The 25,341-nt window shown below is 55.0% G+C and overlaps 3 protein-coding genes across 14 annotated transcripts; all 3 read right to left on the reverse strand.

The window, feature by feature from the left end:
* Window positions 1-1,421: 1,421 nt before the first annotated feature.
* ZGLP1 (zinc finger GATA like protein 1) lies at window positions 1,422-4,385 on the reverse strand. Its single transcript, XM_036459587.2, has 6 exons — window positions 4,189-4,385; window positions 3,578-3,955; window positions 2,459-2,532; window positions 2,013-2,106; window positions 1,737-1,862; window positions 1,422-1,601 (listed from the first exon to the last, which is right to left on the reverse strand). The coding sequence occupies exons 1-6, from the start codon at window positions 4,332-4,334 to the stop codon at window positions 1,475-1,477; spliced, it is 945 nt and encodes a 314-aa protein (XP_036315480.1). The 5' UTR covers window positions 4,335-4,385; the 3' UTR covers window positions 1,422-1,474.
* Window positions 4,386-4,764: 379 nt separating this feature from the next.
* Window positions 4,765-9,316, reverse strand: FDX2 (ferredoxin 2). 2 transcript variants are annotated; one of them, XM_045589210.1, is made up of 6 exons: window positions 9,087-9,316; window positions 8,941-8,995; window positions 8,648-8,754; window positions 5,762-5,898; window positions 5,451-5,538; window positions 5,018-5,139 (listed from the first exon to the last, which is right to left on the reverse strand). In XM_045589210.1, exons 1-5 carry the CDS (start codon window positions 9,229-9,231, stop codon window positions 5,491-5,493), a joined length of 492 nt encoding a protein of 163 aa, XP_045445166.1. In that variant the 5' UTR covers window positions 9,232-9,316; the 3' UTR covers window positions 5,018-5,139; window positions 5,451-5,490. The 2 variants fall into 2 exon arrangements, with proteins under 2 accessions (XP_036315482.1, XP_045445166.1); XM_036459589.2 differs by lacking the exon at window positions 5,762-5,898 and having other exon boundaries at window positions 4,765-5,176; window positions 9,087-9,286.
* Window positions 9,317-9,452: 136 nt separating this feature from the next.
* On the reverse strand, window positions 9,453-25,292 carry RAVER1 (ribonucleoprotein, PTB binding 1). Of its 11 annotated transcripts, none has more exons than XM_036459568.2 (13): window positions 24,771-25,279; window positions 23,144-23,210; window positions 19,385-19,854; window positions 16,714-16,905; window positions 16,411-16,540; window positions 15,957-16,127; window positions 14,972-15,056; window positions 14,464-14,675; window positions 14,061-14,383; window positions 11,926-12,000; window positions 11,350-11,490; window positions 10,867-10,950; window positions 9,453-10,778 (listed from the first exon to the last, which is right to left on the reverse strand). In XM_036459568.2, the coding sequence occupies exons 1-13, from the start codon at window positions 25,038-25,040 to the stop codon at window positions 10,632-10,634; spliced, it is 2,367 nt and encodes a 788-aa protein (XP_036315461.2). In that variant the 5' UTR covers window positions 25,041-25,279; the 3' UTR covers window positions 9,453-10,631. The 11 variants fall into 11 exon arrangements, with proteins under 11 accessions (XP_036315461.2, XP_036315460.2, XP_036315464.2 ...); XM_036459567.2 differs by having other exon boundaries at window positions 14,972-15,059; window positions 24,771-25,274; XM_036459571.2 differs by having other exon boundaries at window positions 14,061-14,369; window positions 15,957-16,051; window positions 24,771-25,250.
* Window positions 25,293-25,341: the final 49 nt, after the last annotated feature.

The raw sequence follows: 25,341 nt of genomic DNA on the forward strand, positions 1-25,341 counted from the left end.
CTCAGCGTCTCCTTCTAGACGTTTATTTCTCTGTAGCACGTGACATTCTAATAGTCACGTAATTAAATACTGCTTTACTGACACTCTGGAACATTGGCCGCACTAGAGCAGAGATCCTTGTTCTATTCAGTCCCCATTGGGGCCTAGCACACGGTAGCCGCTGGAAAAATGTTGACTAAATGGCTCAAAGCAGCCTGGAGCTTGTCCGTACACAGTCTGAGACCATCACGTATTCCTAAGAAGTTCTCCGTGCTGGACACCGGGGTGGGGGGGACCCTTGGACCTTCAAAGTCAGGGTCCATCGGGCGAGAGGACCGTAAAGAAATGACCCTGGAGAAGTAGAGCACTGAAAATTCTGGAAGTTCTCAGCAGGAGGCCAGCCAGGCGCTGAGGTGGAGCCTGGCAGGGGTGGGTGAGGGGTGTGTTTTATTCAGGGCTGTCAAGGGGGCTTCTCTGAAGGCTGTGAGGAGGCGGCAGCGAGGGAGCCCCGGGGGAGGGTGTTCTGGACCAAGGAAGGGCGAGCCCAACTGAGTCAGGTAGAAGGGCTGAATGTGGGCGCAGACTTCTGCACAAGCCCGCCCGGGGGGAAGAGACAAAGAGGGTCTTGCATGGGCCTGTCTTTCCGGGGCATGTGGCCAGGGAAGCCTCAGCCACCCCCAAGGCAGGGACCACCTCTGCCCTCCCTGCATCCCACCCAGCCTTGACTCCCAGCCCTCTCTCTCCCTCCAGTGAGCACGGCAGTCAGTGTGCCCTGTGACAGCGGCAGGGCTGACCTCTGCCCAGGGCTTGCTTTCCCACATGGCTTTTGGCTTCAGACTGGGGACACCTCTTGGAGGGGTCAGAGGGATCTTGAAAGAGGGGGAGGGGGACACAGAGGGGACTGGTGCCTGGAAGGATGCGATAGGTGACATTCTGTAGGCGGGGGTGGGAGGTGGGGGGTGAGGGGGAGCTGACAGGTAAAGTCCTGGACTCCCACTGTGTCTGTATCACTGTGCCCCAATGTGTCATCTGTGTGTTTGTGTGTCTGTTGACACGTGTGGCTGTATTGTATATGTGTATCTGTTGTGTGTCTATGGACTTGTGTGTCGCCTATCGTGTATCAGTGGACATGTGTCTGTCAACCCATGTATCTCTCAATCTTGTATGTAGCCTGTCTCTAAATGTGTGTCTTGTGTGTGTGTGTGTTGATGCGTCTGTCTGTCTTGTGTGTGTCTCTCTTTTGTCTGTGTTGTCTGTGTGTGTGGTGCTGTTTCCCCGTGTGGACGTTTTGATGCATGTAGCCAATCCTCTACGGGAGGCTGGTGCCTTTATAGATATGATTGTGTGTGTGTCCCTCGCCAGCCCAATGAGAAAATGCCGCCCCACATTCTGGGCCCGGGAGAGTGGCCGGTGAGGGCACCCCGAAGTCACAGCACCGCTTCTCTGAGGAGTTCTGCTCTTTATTGTCCATCCTATTCGCAGACAGCACGGATTCCTACTGGGAACACTTGCTGAGTGGGAGCTCGGCCAAGCCTGACTGCAGCAACGGCCACGGAAGGGGCCAGCGAACCTCTGAGCGGGGGGCTCTGGGGCCCGAGGCCTGGATCGTCTGCCTGGGGTCCCTGCATGGGGAGAGGGCAGAGGCAAGGCAGGCTGGAGCCCTGAGACCCAGGCGTTTCCCCCTTTCCTCTTCGGAGGGCTTCTTGCCATCTCCCCTTGGAGAAACCGAGGCAGGACAGGCGTGAGGAAGGGCTTACCCTTCCTGGGGTGGGCCTTGGCCGGGGCCCAGGAACATCCCGCATCTTCCACATAACTTCTTGGGCTGCACATTTTTCCTGGGCACCAGCCAGCAGCTGGAGCACCGGGTGCCATACTTCTTGTACCTGGGATGGGGGCACAGAAATCCAACATTCAGGAGGCGCCAGGGAAACCACTTCCCCGAGGGTGGTGATTTCCCCTTCCCAACACCCCATGCCAGCTAGGCACAGGCTGACTGGTGACCCTCCCCCCACCCCCTCCTCCAGCCTGCAGACCTGATACCACAGGCATTGCAGAGAGGTGTCCCATCCTCGGCATCTCTCCAGAGCGGGGTTCTCTGGGTCCTACAAGAAGCACAGCGCCTGGCCCCTGAAAAGGCAGAGGCCAAAGAGCAGGAGTCAGGGTTAAGCGTCCAGGCTCAGGAGGCTGGTGTGCGGTGGGGAGATCTGGGAGGATCTCTGTGAAGGCCCCGCTGGGCTCTGGGCCCCCGTCCCCGGGTGTGCCATATCCCAGACAAAGGGAAAGTCGGGAAGGGAGACAGATGGCAAAGCTTGGCAGAGGAGGAAGCTGGGGGTGGGGGTGACTCAGCAGAGTGAAGGGGGGCACTGAGCCTCATCCTGGAAAGGTCTAAATGGGGAAGCGGGGTGGGGAGTAAGGCAGGGAGGATAGAAGGCGCCCCCCTCCTTCCCTTATTTATAGCTCTCAGGTCTCCAGGACTCACCCAGGGCCTCGCTGCCTCCTGCGTTGGCCTCAGGGCCTGTAGGGGGAGCCTGAGAGCGGCTGCTGCTGGCCAGGCTGGGGGCAGACAAGGCATTCATAATCGGGAATCTGTACCCTGTCCCAGAAAGCCTGCCCAAATAAAGATTTACTATCAAGATATCAGGCATTTACCCTAGCTTGTTTGGCTCAATGGATAGAGGGTCAGCCTGTGGACTGAAGGGTCCCAGGTTCTATTCCAGCCAAGGGCACATGCCTGGCTTGCAGGCTCCATCCCCCAGCAGGGGGCATGCATGAGGCAGCCAATCAATGATTCTCTCTCATCCCTGATGTTTCTCTCTCTCTCCCCCCACCTCTTTTACTCTCTAAAATCAATAAAATATATATATCAGGCCGAGACCGGTTTGGCTCAATGGATAGAGCGTCGGCTTGGGGACTGAAGGGACCCGGGTTCGATTCCGGTCAAGGGCATGTATCTTGGTTGCGGGCATATCCCCAGTAGGGGGTGTGCAAGAGGCAGCTGATCGATGACTCTCTCTCATCGATGTTTCTTACTCTCTATCTCTCCCCCTTCCTCTCTGTACAAAATCAATAAAATATATTATAAATAAATAAATAAATAAATAAAAAGGGTATCAGGCATCCTTCAGGAGGCATCTGATATCTGAAAGGCCTGGCTTTGTCTCTCATTAAGAATTTGAAGAGATAGTATGCTTGGGGAAATCCCATTTCTCTATGCCCTTGCTGTGTCCTTGGAAAAGTGATGTCCCCTCTGTGTTTCAGTTTCCCAATCTGTAAAATGGGCTTTGCAAGGCTTCAATGACCCATATGCACCAAGGGCTTCCTGTTACCTCTCAGCTGTTGCTCCTGACAAGTGGCAGCTATTATCATTGCTGGAAAAAGCAAGGGTAGCAGCCGCCTGCAGTGCGGTCAGGCCGGTCCCCTAAAGCGGAGGCCCAGGCCCGGCCTGGGATACGACTGGCTATGGCAGCAGGACAGGGCCTGGCACCAGTCCTGCTTGGCCTGTGTGAGTCCGAGCCTGGAGCCGCCTCACCACAGGCCTCTGTCCTGAGCATCTTCACGAACCGCGTCAAAGGGTGCCTGCATGGCGGCCGGTTCCTACCTGTAGCTGTGCACGATCTGCAGGCTGGAGTCCGGCTTTATCTGGAACTTCAGGGTCACTCCCTCGAACCCAGGGTCCACTTTCTCCGCGCCCTGGTGCGGCTTCGACTGCTTCCGGGGTCTCCTCTGAGGCAGGGCTGAAGGGGCTGGGGAAACCTCGGGAGGCCCCAGGCTGCCTCCTTGCTGACTGATAGGGGTCGGCATGGCCGGGGGACCCCTGGCCAGAGGTGGAGGCTCCAAACCCCCCAGGGCCCTCAGCTCCCAGCAGGGGGCCAGGGCCTGGGGGTCCTGGGCAGGGGCCTGGGCCAGCCCCTCTGCTGACTCTCGGAGGAAGTGCAGGTTGGTGACGGAGGAGTCCTGACGTGCAGGCCAGAAGGAACTGGGGACAAGGGGCAGTGCGGGTGGTCACCCCCTTTCCTGGGCAGCCCTACCTAGGCCTCAGCAAGGGCAACTGCATGGCCTCTGACTACACGGGACCCCGCGTCTCCCCGCGGATCAGAACCTCTTCTTGGTGAGTGCCAGAAACTAACACGGTGGCTCCTCAATAACCCAGGAGCCAGGGGTCATGACCCCTTGGCCACTGGGCCCATTTGGGCGGCTCCTTAAACGCACCTGCTACTGGGTCTGAGGCATCTTGGGGTCCTTGGCGCCTGCTGGGCGGGGGGTCCGGGGAGCGGCTCGGGGTCCAGACACGATGGCGCCAGCAGCTCTCGCAGCAGCATCATGGAGAGGTCCGGCGCTGGCTCAGCCTCCATCATGCCCCAGCCCCGCCCCCTGGGCCCACGGAGGGGCGCCACCTGGGTGAGCGGTGCGTGGTGCGCGCTTCAGCTCAGGGCCGATGGGCCCCACCTGGCGCTGCGGACGCCTGCTCCCCAGCCCCCACCCTTAGGCCGCCCGGCCCTGTCCCTCCTGCTCCGGGGCTCCGCTGGGGGCATGCACACCCCTCGCGGCAAGGGCGGCCTGGGCCCCTTCAAATCCCTCCGCGCCTGCAGGGGCGGGGCCTGGCCACGCTGACGCATACGTAGGCCCTCCAGCTTCCAGGCTCCATTCCGGCCTCAGTTTCCCCGCTGGCCCCCTCACAGCTGCGAGAGGCGGAGCTGAGGGCCTGGAAGATGAAGTTGCAGTTCCGGGGCGGGACGGGGCGGGGCTGCCCCCCACTTCCCCACCAAGGACACTCGGATGCCGGCGTTCTGCAAGATGGTTTTATTGTCACTCTAATTAGACTCCAACCCTTTCCACACTCGGGTTCTCCGGGGCCGCCCCAGCAGGGGCTCTGTCTCCACCGGAGCCTGGACACGGGATCCCTCTGAAGCATTTGGCTTCTCGGTGCTTCTGACATCTCTCTCCGGCCTGTCCATGCTCTGGGCTGGGCTGGCAACGAGGCTATTTCTCCAGTCCTGACCCTCGGGCCATGGGTGTCCGGGATGGTCCAGGGGCCCATTATCAGTGCGGCTTGGGGACGTGACCATCCACGTAGAAGTTCCTGGTGATCTTGGGCAGGGTGAATTCGGCCCCTTCCAGCTCCGGCGTCAGGATGATCTGGCAGCCCAGCCGGGAGTTCTCCTGGAGGAGGGGGGCCATGTCCAGCATGTCATCCTCCCTGGCGAGGGAGGCAGTGGTTAGCAGTGGGCACGCTGGTGCCGCTGGTGCCGAGGGCCCAGAGAAGCAGAGAGAGAGCACCTTTCAGGCCGGCGAGGGGCAGGCTGACTGAGTCCAGGGGAAGTGGTGAGAGGGCAGTGCTGCTGCCAGCAGCTAGAGGGGGAGGAAAGCTGGGGCTGCCCCCCGCTGCTGCCCAGGGACCTCTGGGCACTGGGAAGGAAAGGGTTCAACAGCCAGCCCTGCCGCTCCGAGCCGGAAGGGGGCTGCCCGCTCACCGCTCGTCAGGAGACGGCAGAAAGTCCAGGTGGTCCTCGCTCACATACACGTGGCAGGTGGAGCACGCCAGGGACGCTTCGCAGGCCCCTGGAGGGCAGCAAGTGAAGGGAGTTTGGGTTAAGTGGCATGGTCAGGCGGTGTCATCCAGTGAAAGACGGGCCCCTAATCTTTGGGCGCCCTCCCCCCTGTCCTCTACTCAGCCCGCTGTTCCCGAGCTGTGGATAGGTTTCGCAAAGGGATGTCCAAGGACTTCCCAGCCAGCTGAGGACCAGGCTGGGTACGGGGAACCATTAATGAGCAGGAACTTGACCTCAGTGTAGCTGAGAAGGGAAGGCCAGGCAGGTTCCCAGCAGCCTTTGAATTCCCTTGCTGTGATCCCGTCCCTGTGCTGGGCAAAGTGTCCCTGCCTCCTTTCTGCTCCTGAAGGGGAGACTGGCTCACTCAGCACTGGTGCATTAGGGGAAGGAGACAGGAAATAAAGGTTGAGATGTAGAAGCTGGGTTTTCTGATTGTCCCTGGACACATTCCCAGTCTTATGACTGATGACTGAGAACTGTGCTTGCGGATAATGCCTCTCTTGGGTTAAACCTTCCAAAGGGGCCGAAGCCGGTTTGGCTCAGTGGATAGAGCGTCGGCCTGCGGACTGAAGGGTCCCGGGTTCGATTCCGGTCAAGGACATGTACCTTGGTTGCGGGCACATCCCCAGTAGGGGGTGTGCAGGAGGCAGCTGATCGCTGTCTCTCTCTCATCAATGTTTCTGACTCTCTATCCCTCTCTCTTCTTCTCTGTAAAAAAATCAATAAAATATATTAAAAACAAAAACAAAACAAAAACTTCCAAAGGGTCTTTAAAGCCAGAATAAAACCCAAACTCCTCCACAGTCCTGGTGGGCCCCTTGCCCCTCATTCACTCCACATCAACCACACTGGCTCCCTGGGCTCGGTGCCTCCACCACAGGACCTTTGCACTGCTTTACCTTCGGCCTGGAATGCTCTTCTCGCCACTCTTTCCATGGTCAGATCTTGTATTCAGGAACTCAGCTGTCCTCCAAGTACCCCCTGCCTGTTTCTTGTCCTTCCCCCTTGTTAATTTATTAGTTTTTGTACAGCATTTATCACACCCTGTCAACCTGTCTTCTTCTCTCTGTACTTGGCACTGAGCCTAGCATGTTGTAGATGCTTAAGAGACATCTGTTACAAGTGAATGACAGGACAGAATTCTCCTTTCTCTTCCAGGCAAGTCGGATAATGAGAGCAGAGAAGCAAGGCAGCCTCCTGACCCTCCCTGTATACCGGGGAGAAACTGGGCCTTGAAACTCCAAGTAGCCCCTAGCATCTCTTCCTTAACCGTTTCCCACCTTGTTAGCATCCTCATCCCTGAGATCAAGATTATCCTATCTAATAAAGACGGAATATGGGGGGTGGGGGGAGAAGCTTTAAAAGTAGTAAAAACAAAAACAAGATGAAAGATGAAACACAGACATAAAAATCATTTTTCTTGTACATTAAAAAAAAAAAGACAGAATATGCAAATTGACCATCACTTCGAGACAAAGATGGCGTTCCGCCCTACCCTGGCTGCTCAGGGCCTCGGGTGCTGGCAGCCAGGGGAAGGAAGGCCTATTCTTGCACAAATCTTCGTGCATCGGGCCTCTAGTCTAATACAACTGTCCCAATTAGTCACTACACACTAACCATGTGCCAAGTACTAAGCATTACACATGACATCTGTTTAATCTTCTGTAGCAACCCACGCAAGAGGGAACTAAGTTGTCCTACTTTATAAAAGAGAAAACAGAAGCCCAAAGATGCCAAGTGCCTTGCTCAGGGTCACTCAGCTGGTAAAAGGCAAAATTTGAAAACAGGCCACTTGCCTCTAAAATTCATTATTTCAATCTGCGTCCTAGACTGCCTGCTACTGGATTCCAAAAAAAAAAACACTTGAGGAAGGCCTGCCCTAACCCCCATCTACCCCCACCATCTCAAACCCTAATGATTACATCAGCCTCCTTAATACATTCACCCAACAAACGACCCTGTACTTTTTTTTTTTTTTCATCCACCCTTTCCAGTTGATGATGTAATTACATGTTTACTCCCTATTAGGTTGAAATTTGTGTGAAATGACAGGAGCCTTATCTATTTTAGTACATTGTTGCCTGGCACACGCTAGTGTTCAATATTCATAGGCAAGCAGCACAGATTTAGTGGCTAAAATTGCTGGGTTTGAATCTAGTTTTGTCACTTCACCTCAGACCAGGTTTACATAACCTCAATTTCTTCACCTATAAAATGGGATAATCTGCCTGGCCAGTGCTGCTCAGTGGCTGAGCATCAACCCATGAACTGTTCCATTCCTGGTCAGGACACAAGCCAGGGTTGCAGGTTAACTCTCCAGTAGAGGGAGTGTAGGAGGCAGCTGGTTGATGGTTTTCTCTCTCTCCCTTCCACTCTGAAATCAATAAAAACCATATTTGAAAACAAAAGTAAATAAAATGAGAAAATCTCCCCTGTAGCATAAAGTTGTCATGAAAAGTTAGTGAATAAGTGTCAACATGCTTAAAGTAATGTCTGCCATTACTGTCTTTCCTTCAACAAATACTGATTTAATACCTGCTGTGTCTAAATACCATGAGAGGCAACAGATGTGCGTAAACAAGGCAAACAAGGTTTCTGATCTCATTCTGGGAGAGATGACAAAGAAGGAAACAAAATGGTGAGAAGTGATATGAAGACAATAAAATGAAGTAACGTAAGAGCACTTTAGGTCCACCGAAGGGGATGCTATTGTCAGGAAGATGACATTTACGCTGAGACTTGGAGGAGGAGAAGAAACCAGAAGATCTGATGGGAAATCACTTCAGACCCTGGGGGTAGCAAATGCAAAGGTCCTGAGGCAGGAATGAATTAGGCAGTTTGAGGAACAGCAAGAAAGCCAGTGTGGCTAGAATGGAGGAAGGACGAGAAAGATGACAAGCTCCCAGGGCAGTTTTCGTGGCCTCTAGGAAATGCTCAATGACGCTGGGGAATGAACCTAAGAGCCACCTGGGCAGGGGACGAGGCAGTGCTGAGGAGCTACATTTAGCCCAGGACTGGTGGGGAGCCATGGAGTGTTAATCAGCAGAGAGATGACTAATTTGTGTGTATTTTGCAAGGAAAGATAAGGGCCTCGGAAATCCCCTGTGCCTGGCTCCCACCTTCCAGGTCCACCCCGTGGCGCTGGGCCAGGTGGAGAACATTATCCCCGACTCTGCCTCTCACCGGAATCCGTTGGCCTGACCGGTCTACGAACACCACGTTCACCCTGAGGACAGATGGGAATGCAGATGCCGAACTGGACGATGGCTCAGGGTTCAGGTGGGACCGGGGCTTAGGACAGGGAAACAGGACAAAGCGCAGGGGGGCTCCAACGATGGGGCTGCGGGGTATGGCGGGGACTAGAAAAGCCTCGTGGGATGAGGGACGGGGGACTCCTCCCACCCCCACTCACACGTCCCCGGGCCGCTCGGGGCCGCCGGGTTCTTCCTCCCCCGCCGAGCGCGAGCCTGGAAAACACAGTTGGGTGAGCCGCGCGCAGCGCCCCGGGCATGGGCGGGTGGATGCTGCCCTCCCCCGAACCCGAGGCGCCGCAGGTACCTGTCACCCGGAATTTTCTGGCTGTCGCTGGTGGCGCCGCCTCCCCGGACCCCAAAAACCCCCCTGAACGGCTCCACCAGCGACCTTTGGCCACCCGCAGCAAGAACCCAGCGTTCACGCCGCCCCGGGCCACGGAGGCGGCCATGACAGGCGTCACGTGACCCGGAAATGGAGCATGCGCCGTAGCGCACAGGCGAGCCGGGCTCAATTACCCCGGTATCAGGGCCTGTCGATGTCCGCTTACAGGGCAAGAACTGCTGGAGTTGGGGAGAAGGGGCAGCGACCGGATCTGGCACACCAAGACCTGTAGAGGCCACCCCAGACCTCCCACCCAGGCCCATTGTCTCAATAACCAGTCAGCTCTGCTTTCTTTAAAACCATTTACTTACAAACTTTAATTGAGCAAATGTCTTTGTGAGAGGAGGGGGACCCCCAGAGTAAGAAGGAAGCTGTGGCCTAGTTGGCCAGGGGCAGGGCCCAGGGTCACTTCAGGCCAACAGGTCCTGCTGGTGGGCAGGGGCAGAGTTGATCTGCATGGAGTTGTGTGATTCCAGCAATGGTCCAAGGGGAGGCCAGCTCCAGTGACCTGGCCAGGGATGGAGGTGAAGCTCATCTTCAACGTGGGGGAGTCAGCAGAGGGTCAGTGAGGTGCACAGTGCCGGACTCCCATAGACAAAGCGCAGGGGGACTGGTTGCAGCGGGCAGAGAAAGCCTGTCGCTGCAGCTGGGCCTGGGCAGAGGAATGGTGGAGTTGGTTTGCTAAGGCCAAGGCTTTGGCCTTCTACTGTCCCCAGGGTGGGGGCCCTGGGTAGAGGGATCCAATCCCCAGGCCAGAGCTGTTTGGTCCTGAGTCAAGCTTCCAGAGCTTGACGTCTGAAAGGCTCTGGCCAGTGGGTTTGGAGCCCTGCTTTAAGGCATCAGAAGGCAAGGGGACTGTGGCAGGGAGCAGGGCACCCAGAGCTGGAGCACAGGCCAGACTGGGCAGGCAGGGGCAGGAGGCCACCATGCCTGCAACAGACATGGGAGAAAGAGAAAAGAGCTGAGCCATTTCAAACTGAAGAGTGTGGAATGGAGGCACAGACATGTTGAAACTTGCAGGTATAAGACCTGGGGGTGGTTCTGCATTATTTAAAAAATAATAAAAATTAGAAAAGGAAATGAAAGTCAATTGTCAAAGTTAAAAAAGGGGGATAGTCTCTGATCCTCACGGGAGGTCAGGGAAACCTCCAAGGCACTCGAAAGGCCAAGATTCAGGAGCGACGAGGCAGGAGCAGGCTCCCAGAGGCCGATGCCGGCAGACACAGGGAAGGCAGAAAGGGGCCCAGCCTGCTCTCTTAAGGCTGCAGGGTTTCCGTGCTAGGAGCAGACCAGAGATGCAGAGTAGCCCCCAAACTCTCCCACACTCCTTGGGCTCCAGCTGGTTGGTCAGCAAAGTCTTTCAGAGATTTTCTATTACTGAAAGGAAAAAACAAACAAAAACACAAAACACCAGAAAACCCAAAAGCGATTTGGTGCAGGCCCTGGAGCATCTCTGGCACTAGCCCCTTAGAAAATCCTCTTGCGCTTCAGGTACGAATCTGCATAATGGCCACCAAGGCCTTGGGAGTGCTGTCCCACATAGCTGCCTTCTGGGCTGGGCTCTGGTGAGGGCAGCAGGTGGGCAAAGCTGCGTTTCTGGCCACCCAGCGGTGTCTAGAAACAGAGGAGAGGGGGTAGCGAGTCAGGGGCCACCTGGGGGTCGCCATTCCCCGCTGTGTGTGCCCTCAACCCTTGCCCGTACCTTCAGTAGGTGGCTATGGCCATTGGGCCCAGGGCCCAGGCCCAGGAGCCCTTCTCCGGAGCCCAGTGGAGAGGAACCAACCGCCTGGCAGAAATGGGAGATGGGATAAAAAAATCCCCCAGAGCAAAGGTCAGGACTTCCGGTTCAAATCATGCCTCCGCTGCTTACTAGCCATGACTGGTGGGTGGGGGTGGGAACGACGACAAATTAGCCCTGTCTCTGAGCTTCCGTTTTTTCATCCATCAACTGGGGCTAATACCACCCAACCCCTGGCTTCTGGGAAACTAAGTGGAGGCTCAGAAGGCTGGGCAGCACCAGGTGCTACACACACAGGTGCAGGAGGGCTGTTCTGATTCGCCTTGGCTCTAAGCAAAACGGATCCCTGCCACCACCTAGCCATTACCTAGGCACCGAGGCTCACAGAGACCCCTGGCATCCTGGCTGTCCCTGGGAACCTGTGCTGGGCTGGGGGCGGCTCCTCACCTTGTTAAGGTGGCTTTGCTTGAGGCCAGCCTGCAGGCCGCTGGTGAAGTAGGAAGTGGGCGAGCCCGAATAAAAGTGAGAGAAGGATCCCCCGCCTCCTCCACCACTCCGTTCGCTGAAGCCACTGGGTGGAGGGGACATCTGCAGAGAGGGGGAAGGCTGAGTGAGGCAGACTACTGCAGTATCCACCCACTTTTGCAAACCACTCCTAGATGACTCTGGACTTTGGCCACAAGCAGAAGTGCCTGCCTTCCCTTCTGCCTCTAGGGAATCCTGAGATCACCACCACGTGCACAGGCTGGCCAGCTGGCCGGCGAGTTCCACGTGGAGCTCACCAGCTGAGGCCCCTAGACAAGGCCCATTTCCCACCATATTGACCACCAGGTCTATGACTAAGGTCCTGTACACTGTTAAACCTCAGCTGAGCTGCAAGGTGAGTGTAGAGAACCACCCACCCGCCACCCCACAGACTGGTGTGAAATAACGTTTGCTGTTCTAAGCCACATGTGGTGGGACTACTCGCGCAGCAAAAGCTAACTGATACACCTGGAAGGTGGGATTCACAGGGCAGCTTACTCTGTGTCGGCTGGGTCCGTGAGGCCCGAGGGCTGGCTCCCGTGGGTGGGAGAAGGGGCGCCTCGGTCCCATGTCCTGAATGAAAGTGGGAGAAAGTGTGTTGAGTTGGGGTCTGCACCAACCTCACTCTTAGCTGAATTCTCCAGCACATATATCATTAGGGAAGTTTGAGAGGGGAAACTCAGCCTGTAGAGTGGGGCAGTGGGACAGAATGTGCTGTCCCAGGGCTGGCTCCACCTAAGACCCAGAGATGACTGCTGTGAAGTCAGGTGGCCTCATTGGAGCCAGGTGTGTGGAGTTTTCGAGGCAAGCTGGGCATCAGAGTTGTGTGAATGCTTGCAGTTTTTATATGTTGGTATCAGTGTCTATTTCAGTTTTTATTAAAATAGATTTCACTATCAATTGTTATTCTTTTATATATAAAAGGCTAAGTGACCGGCCATAAGTCCTTCCAACCATCTGATAAAATGTGCACTGTCAACTTAAAAATAAATGTTGCCCTAACCCAGTGGTTGGCAAACTCATTATCAACAGAGCCAAAAATCAACAGTACAACGACTGAAATTTCTTTTGAGAGCCAAATTTTTGAACTTAAACTTCTTCTAACGCCACTTCTTCAAAATAGATTCGCTCAGGCCCTGGTATTTTGTGGAAGAGCCACACTCAAGGGGCCAAAGAGCTGCATGTGGTTCTCAAGCTGCAGTTTGCCGACCACGACCCTAACTGGTTTGGCTCAGTGGATAGAGCATCGGCCTGCGGACTCAAGGGTCCCAGATTCGATTCCAGGCAAGGGCCTGTACCCTGGTTGCGGGCACATCCCCAGTAGGAGGTGTGCAGGAGGCAGCTGTCCGATGTTTCTCTCTCATCTGTGTTTCTAACTCTATTCCTCTCCCTTCCTCTCTGTAAAAAAAACACACACAATAAATACATATTTTTAAAAAATGTTGACTTGCAGAAACCAGTTTGGCTCAGCGGTAGAGCATCTGTCTGCGGACTGAAAGGTCCCGGGTTCAATTCCGGCCAAGGGCATGTACATTGGTTGCGGGCACATCCCCAGTGGGGGATGTGCAAGAGGCAGCTGGTCGATGTTTCTGTCTCATCGATGTTTCTAGCTCTCTATCTCTCTCCCTTCCTCTCTGTAAAAAAATCAATAAAATATATTTTAAAAATAAATAAATAAATAAAAAATGTTGACTTGCACAAGTGCAATACATATAAAGCACTCGTTGGCACCAATCTACAGTTAAAAGTAGGAATATTCCTACCTGAACCCGTTTTTCTGACATGGTCAGTTATATGTTGCTTTCTTTCAGGTTCCAAGAATGGTGACATTAAAGTTGTAAATACTTCAACCCAAGGGAAATTAGTCGAGCACTCTGAAAGTGCTTTTACTCTTAATGTGGTATACAGGGAGATATTAGAGTAAGTTTAATCCATTTATCAGTCATTGTTTTTATATTGTTTTAGGTTTTATTTGTAGTGTTTTTGTTTTTATATCATGTTTTTGTTGTTTTTATGTCATGTCTCGTTGTTGTTATGTCATGTTGTTTATTAATTTATATATTATTTTCATATATATTTTATTAATTTTCTTTCATCTCTGACACTTCTATTTTATAGAGAAAGGGCAAATAGCAATATTAAAATATTTTTCCTAATAAATTTCCTTTCAATGTGCACGAATCCATGCACCAGGCCACTAATTTTTCTATATTACAGTGTGGGTCACACATAACACAGGTGACCCACAAGTGGCCAGTCTGCAACATCTGACCTGGAAGCCGCTGGAGCCAAAGAAAGAACAGTTCCCCAGGGACAGAGACCGGAACCTCAGAGGGGAGAGGCGAGAGAAGGGCAGAGAGACAGGAAGCCGAGTCCCATCTCTAAGGGATGCAGAAGTACAGCCTACAGCCTCTTGGGAGAAAGACAGACAGGAAGCAATGCCCGATGTGCAGAAACAGTCAAGACTGAAGGGCAAGGACTGTGTCTGGCATGTTCCCTGCTGTCACAGTGCTTGGCCTGGCAGTGTCAGTCCTAGAGAAATACTGGTTTGGAGAATGACTTGCTCCCAGGGGACAAAGGGCCACAAGAGCCAGCCCTCAGGAGGGCTGACAACAGGGCACAAAGATACTCACCGAAGGGTAGTCGAAGCCATAGCTGTCAGGAAGCCCTGGTTCGGGAGGCAGGCGCGTGCTGGGGAGGGGGCTGAGCAGGCGGGACTTGAGCTGGAAGGCTTTGCTGCCGCCGCCGCCTCCACCACCTCCACCTCTGGGGACTGGGGGGTTAGGCAGGGGGCCCTCAGCTGGGCGGTGGCTTCTCCCGGCGCCTCCCCAGCCCCGGGCCTCCTTACTCGCCAGATTGCTGGCAGGGAGCAGGCTGTGTAGGTTCAGGTAAGGGTTCAGGGGGATCCGGAAGTCCTTGGGGGGCTCCCCCAACAGTGAGACCTGTGGCGAGAGGGCTGGATTCGAGAGGGTTCCTGACGGGAAACGTCGCAGGGCAGGAGACTGGAACGGTGCTGGGAGCAGGACAGGACCTTACCCCGGGCGGTGTTGGCAGAGGCCCGCTCTCTTTCTGTAGGCCTCTGAGGCCAGAGCCTAGGAGGCCCACGGGGGCAGGGGGTGTAGTGAGCTGGGCTGCTGGGGGACCCAGGCCCATGGGTTCTCGGTCCCCTCCGGAAGGACCAAGCAGTGGCGGGAGCAGGGGTGGTGGCTTCCCTCGCCGGGGTGGCAGCTCTGGGGGCAGGCCCCCTCCTACAGAGAGAAGAATGTCAGTGGCCCAAACATACGGGGCCCTTCCTTCCAGGGTCCTAACGCATTTTCTTGGACCAGGGTGAACTGCCAAGGAACTGGGCTCTGAGCAAGCCCTCTGAGTACATCAACTCCCAGAATGCTCAAGGGTTCTCCCATAAGGTGGGCGCCCAGCTGACAGACACTGAGACCCAGAAAGGTTAGGGCACTTGCCCAAGGCCAACTGGAAATGTACTGCCCAGTAAGGAAAGGGGAAGCAAGATGGGCCCAGCGAGATGACAAGGGGAAGGGTCTGTTACCTGCAGACAGCTCCCCAAGGAGGTGGTTGGCCGACTGCGCACCAGCCTGCAGGTTGCCCAAGGGAGAGTCTCCCAGGATCCCGGGCTTCTGGGGACAGAGAGCAATCAGCTGGTGATGGGGGCAGTGTGGCCTTAGCAGCAGACAGCTATTGCCAAGGGTCTCAATGCCCAGCACACCCAGATTCTAGCCCACGTGTTCACGGGCCCCCCAATGTCTGTGACACCCTGGCCATCATCCTTCTGGCCAGCTAGTGGTCCCCAAGGACCTCCTGCATGCCAAGACCCACCTGAGACCCAGGAACATGGACCAAACACTCAGTAGTCGGGGGCCTACCACTCCAGCGTTAGTATCACACACACACACCGTGACAATCCTTTGGCACCCACCACCCCACACCCAGCCTCTTTGATCACGGAAGGAGTCATTCTTCACTACACATGGATTCAGTCAGTCAGGCACACCAAAGTCCAAGCACACAACTTCACACTGCCAGCTATCATCGGACATACTCCTGCCACTGACACGGCCCCAGTGAATCAAACCAGACAGGGTAGTACATGTGTGTTCTATTTGTCTGCATCCATCTATGTGAGGTGTGTGTGCGTGCTCTAAGGTGTGGTCTCTGTGTGTCTATTTTTGGGTGTATATGTGTCTCCATGTATATCAGTTTTTGCATGTGTCTCCCTGTGTGCACTGAAGTGGTACGGTGTGTATATTTGTGTGTATGTGTCTATTTTTGTGTTTTTGCGTGAGTGAGTGGGGGTGAAAGGCCATCTATTCCCTGGTGGGGCCAGGTCTTTCTTCCCCAAACTGAGTCCTGAGCACCTGTGACAGGTCAGGCCCCATAAAGCACCAGGGACACAGCCAGATGGCCCACAACCCCAAAGGCGAGCCCCAGGTATGAGTAGTGTTTGAAACTGAAAGGGAAAGGGCTGTGGCAGCACGTGTGAGTGAGGAGGGAACCTGGGGCCCACACCCGTTTACCTTCTGACCCTGGGTTTGCAGGGCCAGCTGCAGCAGCGCCGTGGACAGGGCAGGCCCACTGAGCAGTGGCATGGCTGGGGGGGCACCCAGGAGACCTGGAGGGAGACCAGGGAAATGGGCGGTGATGCCTGGATGGAAGCCCCCCTCTGCAATTCAGAGGCAGCCCTGCGCCTGAAGCCATGAGAGAGCAAGTGAACAGCCCAAAGGAAGGGCCTGGGAAGGGAGAGTGCCCTGGGAGAGGACGGCCCCTTTCCCATCGCCTTGCCTCACTGCAGGCTGCAATGCTCCCACCTATGACCGCATGCAGGGGACCTCTGTTCTTAACCCAGCTCCTGCACATGGGGCTCTTGTCACAGGGAGCTCAGATGGGAACAATCCCTGGGAGATGTCTGGCTCTGAGAGGCTGGGGACCGGTCCCCACAGTGCCCCACCCAGTTCACCTGACACGCCTTACCCTGTTTGCCTCCTGAGTTGCTGTGAAGCAGGGGATTGAGCAGCAGCTGGAGGGAGGCGGAAGGCCCCAGGTTGTTGAGCAGCTGCAGGATATTGGGTTCAGGCAGGAGCCCTTTGCCCCGATTGAGGGCCTGAGGAGAGAAAAGGATGGTGGTTCAGAGCCCTGCCAAGCCTCAGAGGTGAGGCCTCATCCTTCCTTATCGCCCCCAGAACCTGAGTGGCGACCGCCAAGAGCCCTGATTTCTCAGGGGAGGACAGCCCGGCCTCCCGGTATCCCAGTCCCACTCCCTGGGCACACACTCACCGTGGCCTGGGCAGCGATGAGCGCAGCCAGCATGCTGCGGCCAGGGGGCCCTGGGGCACAGAAGGAAATGCGCAGGTGGCTGCCCCCCAGGGCCAGGCCGTCTGCCTCCTGCTGCACCTCTTCAGCCATCTCGGCAGTCTCATACTCCAGCACAGCGAAGCCCTTCAGCTGCCCATCCTGGCCGTACGCCAGCTGGTGAGGGGGGGAGGTGAAGATGAGTGCCAGGGGGACAGTGACCACTCTCACATAGAGTGACAACTGTGACCAGGCATGGATCCCTATTAAGAGAGACCTCACCCCGCCAGATAGGGTAGATTTTTGGGCCTGGCACTGTTCTGGGCCCTGTTCATTAGCTCACTGAATCTTCCCCATGGCTGGGAGAAGCTGCATCCTACCCATTTTTCAGAGGGAACAACTGAGGCTCAGAGAAGTCATATGCTCAAAGTCGCACAGCTGGTGGGAGGACGACGCTGCAACCCGTCTCATAGGGATCAACTTCCTTGGGCTTCATGCCAGTGTCACTTTGGGACTTTGAGATTCCCGAGCATAGGAAGCAAGGTTGCAGGGCGGGGAGGAGGGGCTGCTGGAAGAGAGGCAGGTGGGTGGCTTTGGAGCACCACCAAATCAGGAGCCTCAGGCCAAGGACACCGCACCAGGGCTGGGAAGGCACACAGCATGGGGGCAAAGCAGGTGGCCTCTGAGCTCAGGCTGGTGGAGAAAGGGAACAGCCAGTGAGTCACAGGGAACAGAGGTGTCATCATAGCGGACGAGGGAGACCTGTCCACCCCCCTTGACTGCAGCCATTTGGTACTTTAGGCTTTCAGCTCCTCCTCCAGGCCCTTGGGCCAGATGTGTTCCCAGACTGAGAATTTTTAGGAAATCAGAAAGGGAGAATACCACATATATTATATATTACATATCAGTCACTCCAGTAGGGTCCAGGGCACCCTGAAAATCAAATGCAAATAGCTCTGCATCAAGACACAAAGAGAAAGGCCATGGACAGCCCCACAGTAGCTCTCTGCTGCAGACCTCTTGGTTTTCCCGGTATTTCGGGTGCTGGAATTGTGGGTAGGGACTATGCCAGGGAAAGCAGATACTGGGTGAGAGCTGGGCTCTTCACTGTGTCCAGATGCAGGCACTGTCAGCATGCCCACTTTGCAGATGAGAAAACTGAGGCTCTGAGAGTGGCAGTCCCTTGCCCAGGCCATATTGCTGGAGCTGGGATCAAGCAAGGCAAAGCTGATACCCTTAATAAGACTGGCCACCTCAGCATGGCGATGGCTGTCCCAAGAGCTAATATCATTTCTCTAGGTTCTGACTGACGTAGTGTGGTTTGGGACCAACCCAATGTCTACCAGTAGGGAATGGTACAGAGTCCATAAAATGGAATATGGCACCGCTGCAAAGGGAATGAGAAAACGCTCATGTCTGAACACAGAAAGATGCCCAAGACAGAATGAATGGAAAAACCAAACCAATGTAGGTACAGCAATGAATGGATCAAGAAGAGCCCATCTCTGGCCAGGCCCCATACCAAGGCCGGGATACACATCTCCTCACAATCACAGATGAATAGAGACTCAGAGGGTTAAAGGGCAACCAGATGGGGAAACTGAGGCTCACAGAGAGAACTTGTTGTTCTTGCCAACCTCAACCTCCACATGAGGAAGTGGCCCTTGAACGAATTCATCTATGCCCTGAGCCCCACCCAGGACCTAACACACAGGAGGTGCAGGAGCATGAATGAATGCTGAGAGAGCAAGGAGAGGAGTTCCTACAGATGTCCCACTCCCCAGGTCCTAGAACCCACTCATTCAGGAGAAGTGGGCCCCACCTAACGCCACAGAGCTGGGGTCTGACTCAGGTATCAGCTTCCTCTAGGCTGCCTGGGGCTCTGGAGTCAGGCTGCAGTGTTCCAATCCTCCTTCTACCATGTCCTGGCTGCATAACCTGGGGCATGTGACTTGACCCCTCTGTGCCTCAGTGTCCCCACCTGAAAATGGGGATTATACCGCTTACGGATAAAGGGACTGCAATAACGTGCTCAGAATCCAGTGAGTGCTAAAGGAACGTCTGCCTTGGGGGAGGGGGAGGAGGGCAAGTCCATCTGGCCTGGCCTATTCTCACCCCACCGTGCTTGTCCCGGGCACACATACAGAAGTGCCTGACAAATGTGATTTGGATGAACCAAGGATTGTTTTGTTAACCAATGTGTGAACACTGAATCTCAAAATGAGTCTGGTCAAACCATTTTCTGACCTCAAGCTAAACAGACTATGGGCTCCTCCCGAGCAGTCTCCTCACTGCTGGGCCTGGGACCCAGTAGGCGTTCAAGAGATAGCTAACGAGTGCAGGAGTGAAAGTGAATGAGGGTGAACAAGCTTTGGCCCAGCTTTCACAAAGGCAGCCTCACCTGCACTTCACATGGGGAGAGGCCAGCGAGGTTAAACCAGTCACTAGAGGGAGTGCAGGGATTTGAACCCCGGCCACTTGGCTCCTATCTGAGCACCAAATGGCCTAACGAGACCCCATTCAAAATGGCAACATCAACACTTCACTGAAAAGAGATCCAGGAGATTGGGGAGGGCAGGTGAACCCAAAGGACCCCTCCCAGGTGCTCCAGGCCTGGCAACTGCTCCCCAGGTTCCCACGCCAGGAGCAAGCTCACCTGGCAGAAGGTTGGTGTATGGACAGCCGACAGAGCCTGCCGCAGGGCGTCCACGTCACTGAAGCCAGGGGGCAGGCGGTCAACACAGAGGCAGCGGGAGTGGAGCAGGGCGGGGGTCAGCTGTCCTGCATCCGTCCAGTGCACGTAGAGGGTGCGCGTGCCCAGCGGCTTGCCCAGCAGGTCCGATTTGGCACGGGCAGCCGAGTCCTTCTTCATGTACTCGGCAAAGCCATAGCCCTTGGAATGGCCAGTGCGCTCGCTATAGACCAGGAAGCAGCGCTCCAGGCTGCCGAAGGGCCGCACCAGCTCCTCGAACTGCTGCTGGGTGAGGCTGGGGGGCAGGTTGGCCACGCACAGCAAGGCATCAGTGGGCTGCAGCTGCACAGACAGCTCGCGCTCCCGCAGGCTGCTCTGGTGGAAGGTGCTGATGGCGGCCTCGGCCTGCTCCCCGTTCAGCAGGGTCACAAAGGCTGCGGCAGGAGGGGGAGCGGATCAGAGGGGTCCTGGAGGGCCTGCCCCTCGACCCCATGGCTGCTCGCCCTTACTTCTCTCTAAACCAGTGGTTCTCAACCTATTTATTTATTTATAAATATATTTTTATTGATTTTCCAGAGAGGAAGGGAGAGGAATAGAGAGCTAGAAATATCAACGAGAGAGAAGCGTCGACCAGCTGCCTCCTACACACCCCCCACTAGGGATGTGCCCACAACCAATGTACATGCCCTTGACCGGAATCGAACCTGGGACTTTTCAGTCTGCAGGCCGACGCTCTATCCACTGAGCCAGACCGGTTTCGGCATGGTTCTCAACCTTTCTAATGCCGTGACCCTTTAATACAGTTCCTCCTGCTGAAACCTGTTTGGCTCAGTGGATAGAGCGTCAGCCTGCAGACTGAAGGGTCACAGGTTCGATTCCGGTCAGGGACATGTGCCTTGGTTGCAGGCACATCCCCAGTAGGGGGTGTGCAGGAGGCAGCTGGTCGATGCTTCTCTCTCATCCATGTTTCTAGCTCTCTATCTCTCTCCCTTCCTCTCTGGAAAATCAATAAAATATATATTTTTAAAAAATACAGTTCCTCCTGTTGTGGTGACCCCCAGCCATAAAATGATTTTCGTTGCTACTTCATAACTAATCTTGCTACTGTTAATGAACCGTAATGTAAATATCTGTGTTTTCCGATGGTCTTAGGCGACCCTGCTAGCGGTTCTCAACCTGTGGGTCGCGACCCTGCTGCTGTAGAGCCTAAGACCATCGGAAAACACAGACATTTACATTGTGATTCATTAACAGTAGCAAAATTAGTTATGAAGTAGCAACAAAAATCATTTTATGGCTGGGGGTCACCACAACAGGAGGAACTGTATTAAAGGGTCATGGCATTAGAAAGGGTGAGAACCACTGCTTGTGTGATCTCAGAATCTGACCAACTAAGACACCTCAGGCCCCAGTGGACTAGATAGTGGCTAGCTTTGAGCAACTCGTGCAGGTGTCTTCTACCGCCAGGAGGCCTGCTTCCTGCCCTCACCCCCTAGCCCTGTTCTCAACCTACTCAGGAGCTCACCTGTCCTCTTATATACTGTGCACCTGGCTAGGTGACACAAAAGGCATAGGTGAGTAACTTGGATGACACAGAGAGTACTGGTCAAGCATGTGGTCACTAGAGCCTGGTTTCAACTCCAGCCTAAGTGGCTGTGGGGGTCTCAGTTTCCCCATCTGTTAAATGGATGTAACTTATTCCTCATAACCACCATTGTGCCAGCAAGGAAATAAGTGCAGAGCAGCGGCACCCTTAATGGGGTGGAGGAGCCTAGACTTGAACCCAAGCAGACAGACTCCACAATCCCATTCTCACCCCGTCCTCACCACCTTTCTAGGCCAACATCTCTCTACTTCTCATGTCTGAGCCCTGGCCTAAGCCTTAGTCCTGCTGCCTCTCCTGGTTTTCTGTCCAGCCAATAGCTAGCTTTTCAAAATGATTATCAGAATGTGCCATGCCTTATCCAGGGGCTTCTCACTGCAGGGGACAAGAAAGCCTATGTGGCCGACCCCATGGCTTTACTAACCTCCTCTCCCATCTCTTGCTGCTATTTCCTGGACTATGCTAGGCACATGCCCGCTCAGGCCTTTGCATCTACACTTCCCTGGGACACTGACCTCCCCTTCTTCACCTGGTTAATCCTGATCCACCCTTCAACCTGATTGCAAACATCACTTCCCCCAGGAAGCCTTCCCTGACTGCTCCTGTTGCAGATCACAGCTCTGGGCTCCCACAGCATCCAGTAGCCTCTAGTCCTATGACCACTTCACCTTCACGCCTGCAGTTGTGTGAATGACCTCCTCCCCCAGACTAGACCACCGCTGTTTGGTTCACAGCTGTGTCCTGTGTCCCAGTATACACTGGTATCCAATAAACATTTTTTTGAAAAACACTATTAATGAGAGTCACTTAACCTCTGGAACCTCAATACCTGGCATATACACATAAGAGGTACTAAGTAAACAATTCTGACTTGTTGCCCTTGCCAGTGTTTACTAAGTATCTACTGGGTGCCAGATACCTACAGCCTTTTTAGCTATTTTAATGTTTTACCTGTGGCTAACCAAAGCAGGTCATAGCAATTTGTTGGTGAGGAAACTGAGGCTCAGGAAGGGTGAATCACTTACCTATGGCCTCCAACTGAGGACAGACCAGGATTTGAACCCAGGTCTATTTGTCTCCAGGACCCAAGATCTTAACCACTACCCTAGCCCTTCAGGTAGGTCTCCAGGGTCCCCATCCTCACCTGCTTCTCACCCAAGTTACAGATTGCAAGCACAAGGCCTAGAGGGAGGACACAGATACCCACCGAGGGGCTCCCACAAGGTGGGGGGTGCAAGGCTAACAAGACATGTCCCTGTTTCCATGGAGATGACACTCAGAGCAGGAGGCAGGTGAGGGAGCCAGCAGTAACAGCCCAGAGTGAGGGGGAGAGGCACTCAGGCTCTGTGGAGGAGCTGCCTGCCTCCACTGGACAGACGAGGGGACAGCCAAGAACAGTGGCAGAGGGAATAAGGAGGCGGCAAGGATGGTGTCAAGAGGAGGCTCAGACAGGTTTTGAGGAGAGAAAAACAACCAGGTTAGGGTTAGGTTTTTTTGTTTTGTTTTTATATGTTTGATTTTTAAAATTCATTTCAGAGAGAGGAGAGAGAAATAGAAACATCAGTAATGAGAGAGAATCATTGATCTGCTGCCTCCTGCACACCCCCTACTGGTTAGCAACCCGGACACGTGTCCTGACCAGGAATCGAATTCTTGGTTCATGGGTCAGTGCTCAACCACTGAGCCCACTGGAGAGCTAGAATTATGCTTGATCAGATTTGCAATCAACTGATCAAATGTGATAGATCCTGGCTCCCTGGGAGAGGACAAGTAGGAGTGTGAAGTCATGGAGAGAGCAGAGGGAGACTGCCATCTTGACAAAGATGGAGGGGCACCAATTGTTCTGGAGGTTTTGGAATAGACCGGACAGGCCTAGGTGACTGTGGCTGGGGGTATGGTGTGGGAAGTAGGGAAGCCCGATGCTCAGGTATCTGGCCGAGCAGCTGGAGGAAGAACAGGAGTATCAATGAGCTTCCAGGAAAGATTGGGCAACAGTCTGTCTTGTGCTGGCCTAGGGGATGTGGAGCCCAAAATTCAGGAGAGGAGATGCCAGGCCAGAAAGCACCCAGCTCCAGGGACTGTCACCCCTTGCCGCTAGCCCGCCCCACAGCCCCACAAACCTGTCCCTTTGTATCTGTCCACGAAACAGTACTTGAGCTCATAGTCGCTGAGCAGGTCGTGCACTTCCTGCGAAGACAGAAGCCAAAGGACGGGGAGTCACCAGGGGCTGAAGGAAGCAATCCAGTGCAACCTTCACATGGAACAGCTACAAAAGCCGGTCAATTCTACTCCCCACTTAACGAAGGAGGAAACTCAACTCAGAGCAGTTACTTGCCCAAAGCCATTGAGGCCACACCTGGCAGAGCCGGGATTCAAAGTCTAATTGCAGCTCCCATGTTCTTAACCCACACAAAATACTCTTAAGAGAGTCAGGTGCGTCCGAGTTCAGGACCTAGCTCTGCCTTATGCCCTCAAGGAAGTTGTTTAACCCAGTGGTCGCCAAACGGTGGTCCGGGGACTACTGGTGGTCTGAGGTCCAAAAGGTTGGCAACCGCTGGTCTAACATGACTGACTCTCAATTGGAAGCCTGACTCTTTTCAAAAACATTACAAATTAGGTATTAACAAACCCATTTTGCAGATGGGGTGAAGGTCAAGGCGGCAGCAGGAATGCCACCCAGAGGCACCTGTCTGCGGACCCTGTATACGTGAAGCCCACACTGGGTGGCTTCCTGTGCTTCCCAATTCCCTCCTGCTGACACCGCCGCCTTCTTGCAAGCCAACTTCGGGGGCGAGGCTCTACGGCCTACTTGTGCCAGCTACACTGTGCGCCCTGCAGGAGAGACAGTGTGTTCCCAGCTAAGAGATGGCAGGTGCTAGGAGGAGGGCTGACTCTAGAAATAAACCAGACCATGCTTAGTGGTGCTTGCTCCAGGACTGTTCCCGGGTCACGCCCTCCCAACACTTTGGTGGCCCTACCAGCCATGTGCCCACCTACAGCGAGGGTGTTGGTGGCCCAGAAAGGAGGAATTCTGAGCAACAGGAAGAGCGTGCCCGTCCCACTACCACAGGGCAGGGCATACCAGATGCAATCTCCTTGGGTCCAAAGAGCAATGGGAAGCCCTGCGCCGGGAGGCCCCAAGAGAAGAGCACCCCTGGCCAGAACACTGGCCCCTCCTTTCTTGAAGGTCTGTGGGCTGGGAGCAGGAGACCCCCTTTTTCCAAGGAAATTCTGGGGCTTTGTGAGAAGAAAGATCCCAGGAGCTGCTACAACTTCCGATCTCTCTCTAAGAGGAGTTAATAAACCGTGCTCTAGCCAACCCTGAACTTTTCTGGCTGTGAGGTCTCGCCACTGCATGGTAGAGGGGAATGAGGATAGACGCAATCAGAGCAGGGAGCAACTGGCGTCTCTACTCCCGCGGTCCCAGTCTAGCTGCCCATTCACAATCCCCCAACTGGGCCAAAGCTGCCTGCCCGCTTCAATCACTAGTTCTCTTCCAAGCCTGTGGTGGCCCTTAACAACATCCTCCCTCGGTCCAAAGTTGGTTTCTCCCTCCATCGCCGCCCCCCCCCAACCCCCCGCAAAAATCCGCCCTTGGCCCCTCCCAAACCCTCACGGATCCTGCGTTGGGACTCTCCCGCCCAAGCCCCCTTACACCCGGGCACGCGAGCGTCGCTGTTGCCTGGTTCCCCCCGCGCACGCGCACGGTGGTATTTCCCGCCACGCTTCCACACCGCCCCCCCATACCTGGTTGGTCACGTCCCCCGGGAGGCCCCGGATCAGTATCTTGCGGCGGTTACGGAACTGGCGCTCGGTGTGTTCCAAGCGTTTCCCGATCTCCTCTGGATCTAGCGGCTGCAGTTCTTCTTCGGGCGACCGGCGCTCTGGGGCATCGTCAGCTTCAGCCTCGGCCCCAGGCTCCGGGCTCAGCGGGGGCCGGTGAGTAACGGACACGTCGGCCGCCATCTTGGGAAACCCGGCGCCTTCTGGGACCAGCGAGACGGGGCTAAGCGGCATAGAGCGTCTGCCTATTGGCCGAAGGAAGCCCCGCCCCTTCTCTTCAAACCTCTCAGCCCATTGGCTAGAGCTCAGCCCGCCTCCCAGAGTTCACGCCCCATCTGGGCGCACAGCCTCCGCCCCTTTCCACCCCTGCGACGTCACCCAATACACGCTCAGCGGTGGTGGGAGATCCCCTTAGCGCAGGTGGAATCCAGCCTTAGACTCCGGCCCGGCTGGTGTGGTTCAGTGGTTGAGCATGGACCCATGAACCAGGAGGTTACAGTTCGATTCCCAGTCAGGGTACATGCCTAGGCTTCAG

The sequence above is a fragment of the Pipistrellus kuhlii genome, unplaced genomic scaffold (genome assembly GCF_014108245.1).
Source record: "Pipistrellus kuhlii isolate mPipKuh1 unplaced genomic scaffold, mPipKuh1.p scaffold_m20_p_30, whole genome shotgun sequence".
NCBI lineage: Eukaryota > Metazoa > Chordata > Mammalia > Chiroptera > Vespertilionidae > Pipistrellus > Pipistrellus kuhlii.

What these genes read in the sequence shown, in the direction of transcription:
- FDX2 (XM_036459589.2), bottom strand. Translation starts at nt 9,231, where the DNA reads ATGGCCGCCTCCGTGGCCCGGGGCGGCGTGAACGCTGGGTTCTTGCTG. An exon ending in CAGAAAATTCCGGGTGACAG is followed by an intron (nt 8,996 to 9,086) that starts GTACCTGCGGCG and finishes TGTGTTTTCCAG; the next exon opens with GCTCGCGCTCGGCGGGGGAG. An exon ending in CTGCCGTCTCCTGACGAGCG is followed by an intron (nt 5,177 to 5,450) that starts GTGAGCGGGCAG and finishes CTCCCTCGCCAG; the next exon opens with GGAGGATGACATGCTGGACA.
- RAVER1 (XM_036459567.2), bottom strand. Translation starts at nt 25,040, where the DNA reads ATGCCGCTTAGCCCCGTCTCGCTGGTCCCAGAAGGCGCCGGGTTTCCC. An exon ending in CCTTGGGGAGCTGTCTGCAG is followed by an intron (nt 14,676 to 14,971) that starts GTAACAGACCCT and finishes TTCTCTCTGTAG; the next exon opens with GAGGGGGCCTGCCCCCAGAG. An exon ending in ATGGCTTCGACTACCCTTCG is followed by an intron (nt 12,001 to 14,060) that starts GTGAGTATCTTT and finishes ACTTTCATTCAG; the next exon opens with GACATGGGACCGAGGCGCCC.
- ZGLP1 (XM_036459587.2), bottom strand. Translation starts at nt 4,334, where the DNA reads ATGATGGAGGCTGAGCCAGCGCCGGACCTCTCCATGATGCTGCTGCGA. An exon ending in CAGATCGTGCACAGCTACAG is followed by an intron (nt 2,533 to 3,577) that starts GTAGGAACCGGC and finishes GTCTGCCCCCAG; the next exon opens with CCTGGCCAGCAGCAGCCGCT. An exon ending in TGCAATGCCTGTGGTATCAG is followed by an intron (nt 1,863 to 2,012) that starts GTCTGCAGGCTG and finishes CCCCCATCCCAG; the next exon opens with GTACAAGAAGTATGGCACCC.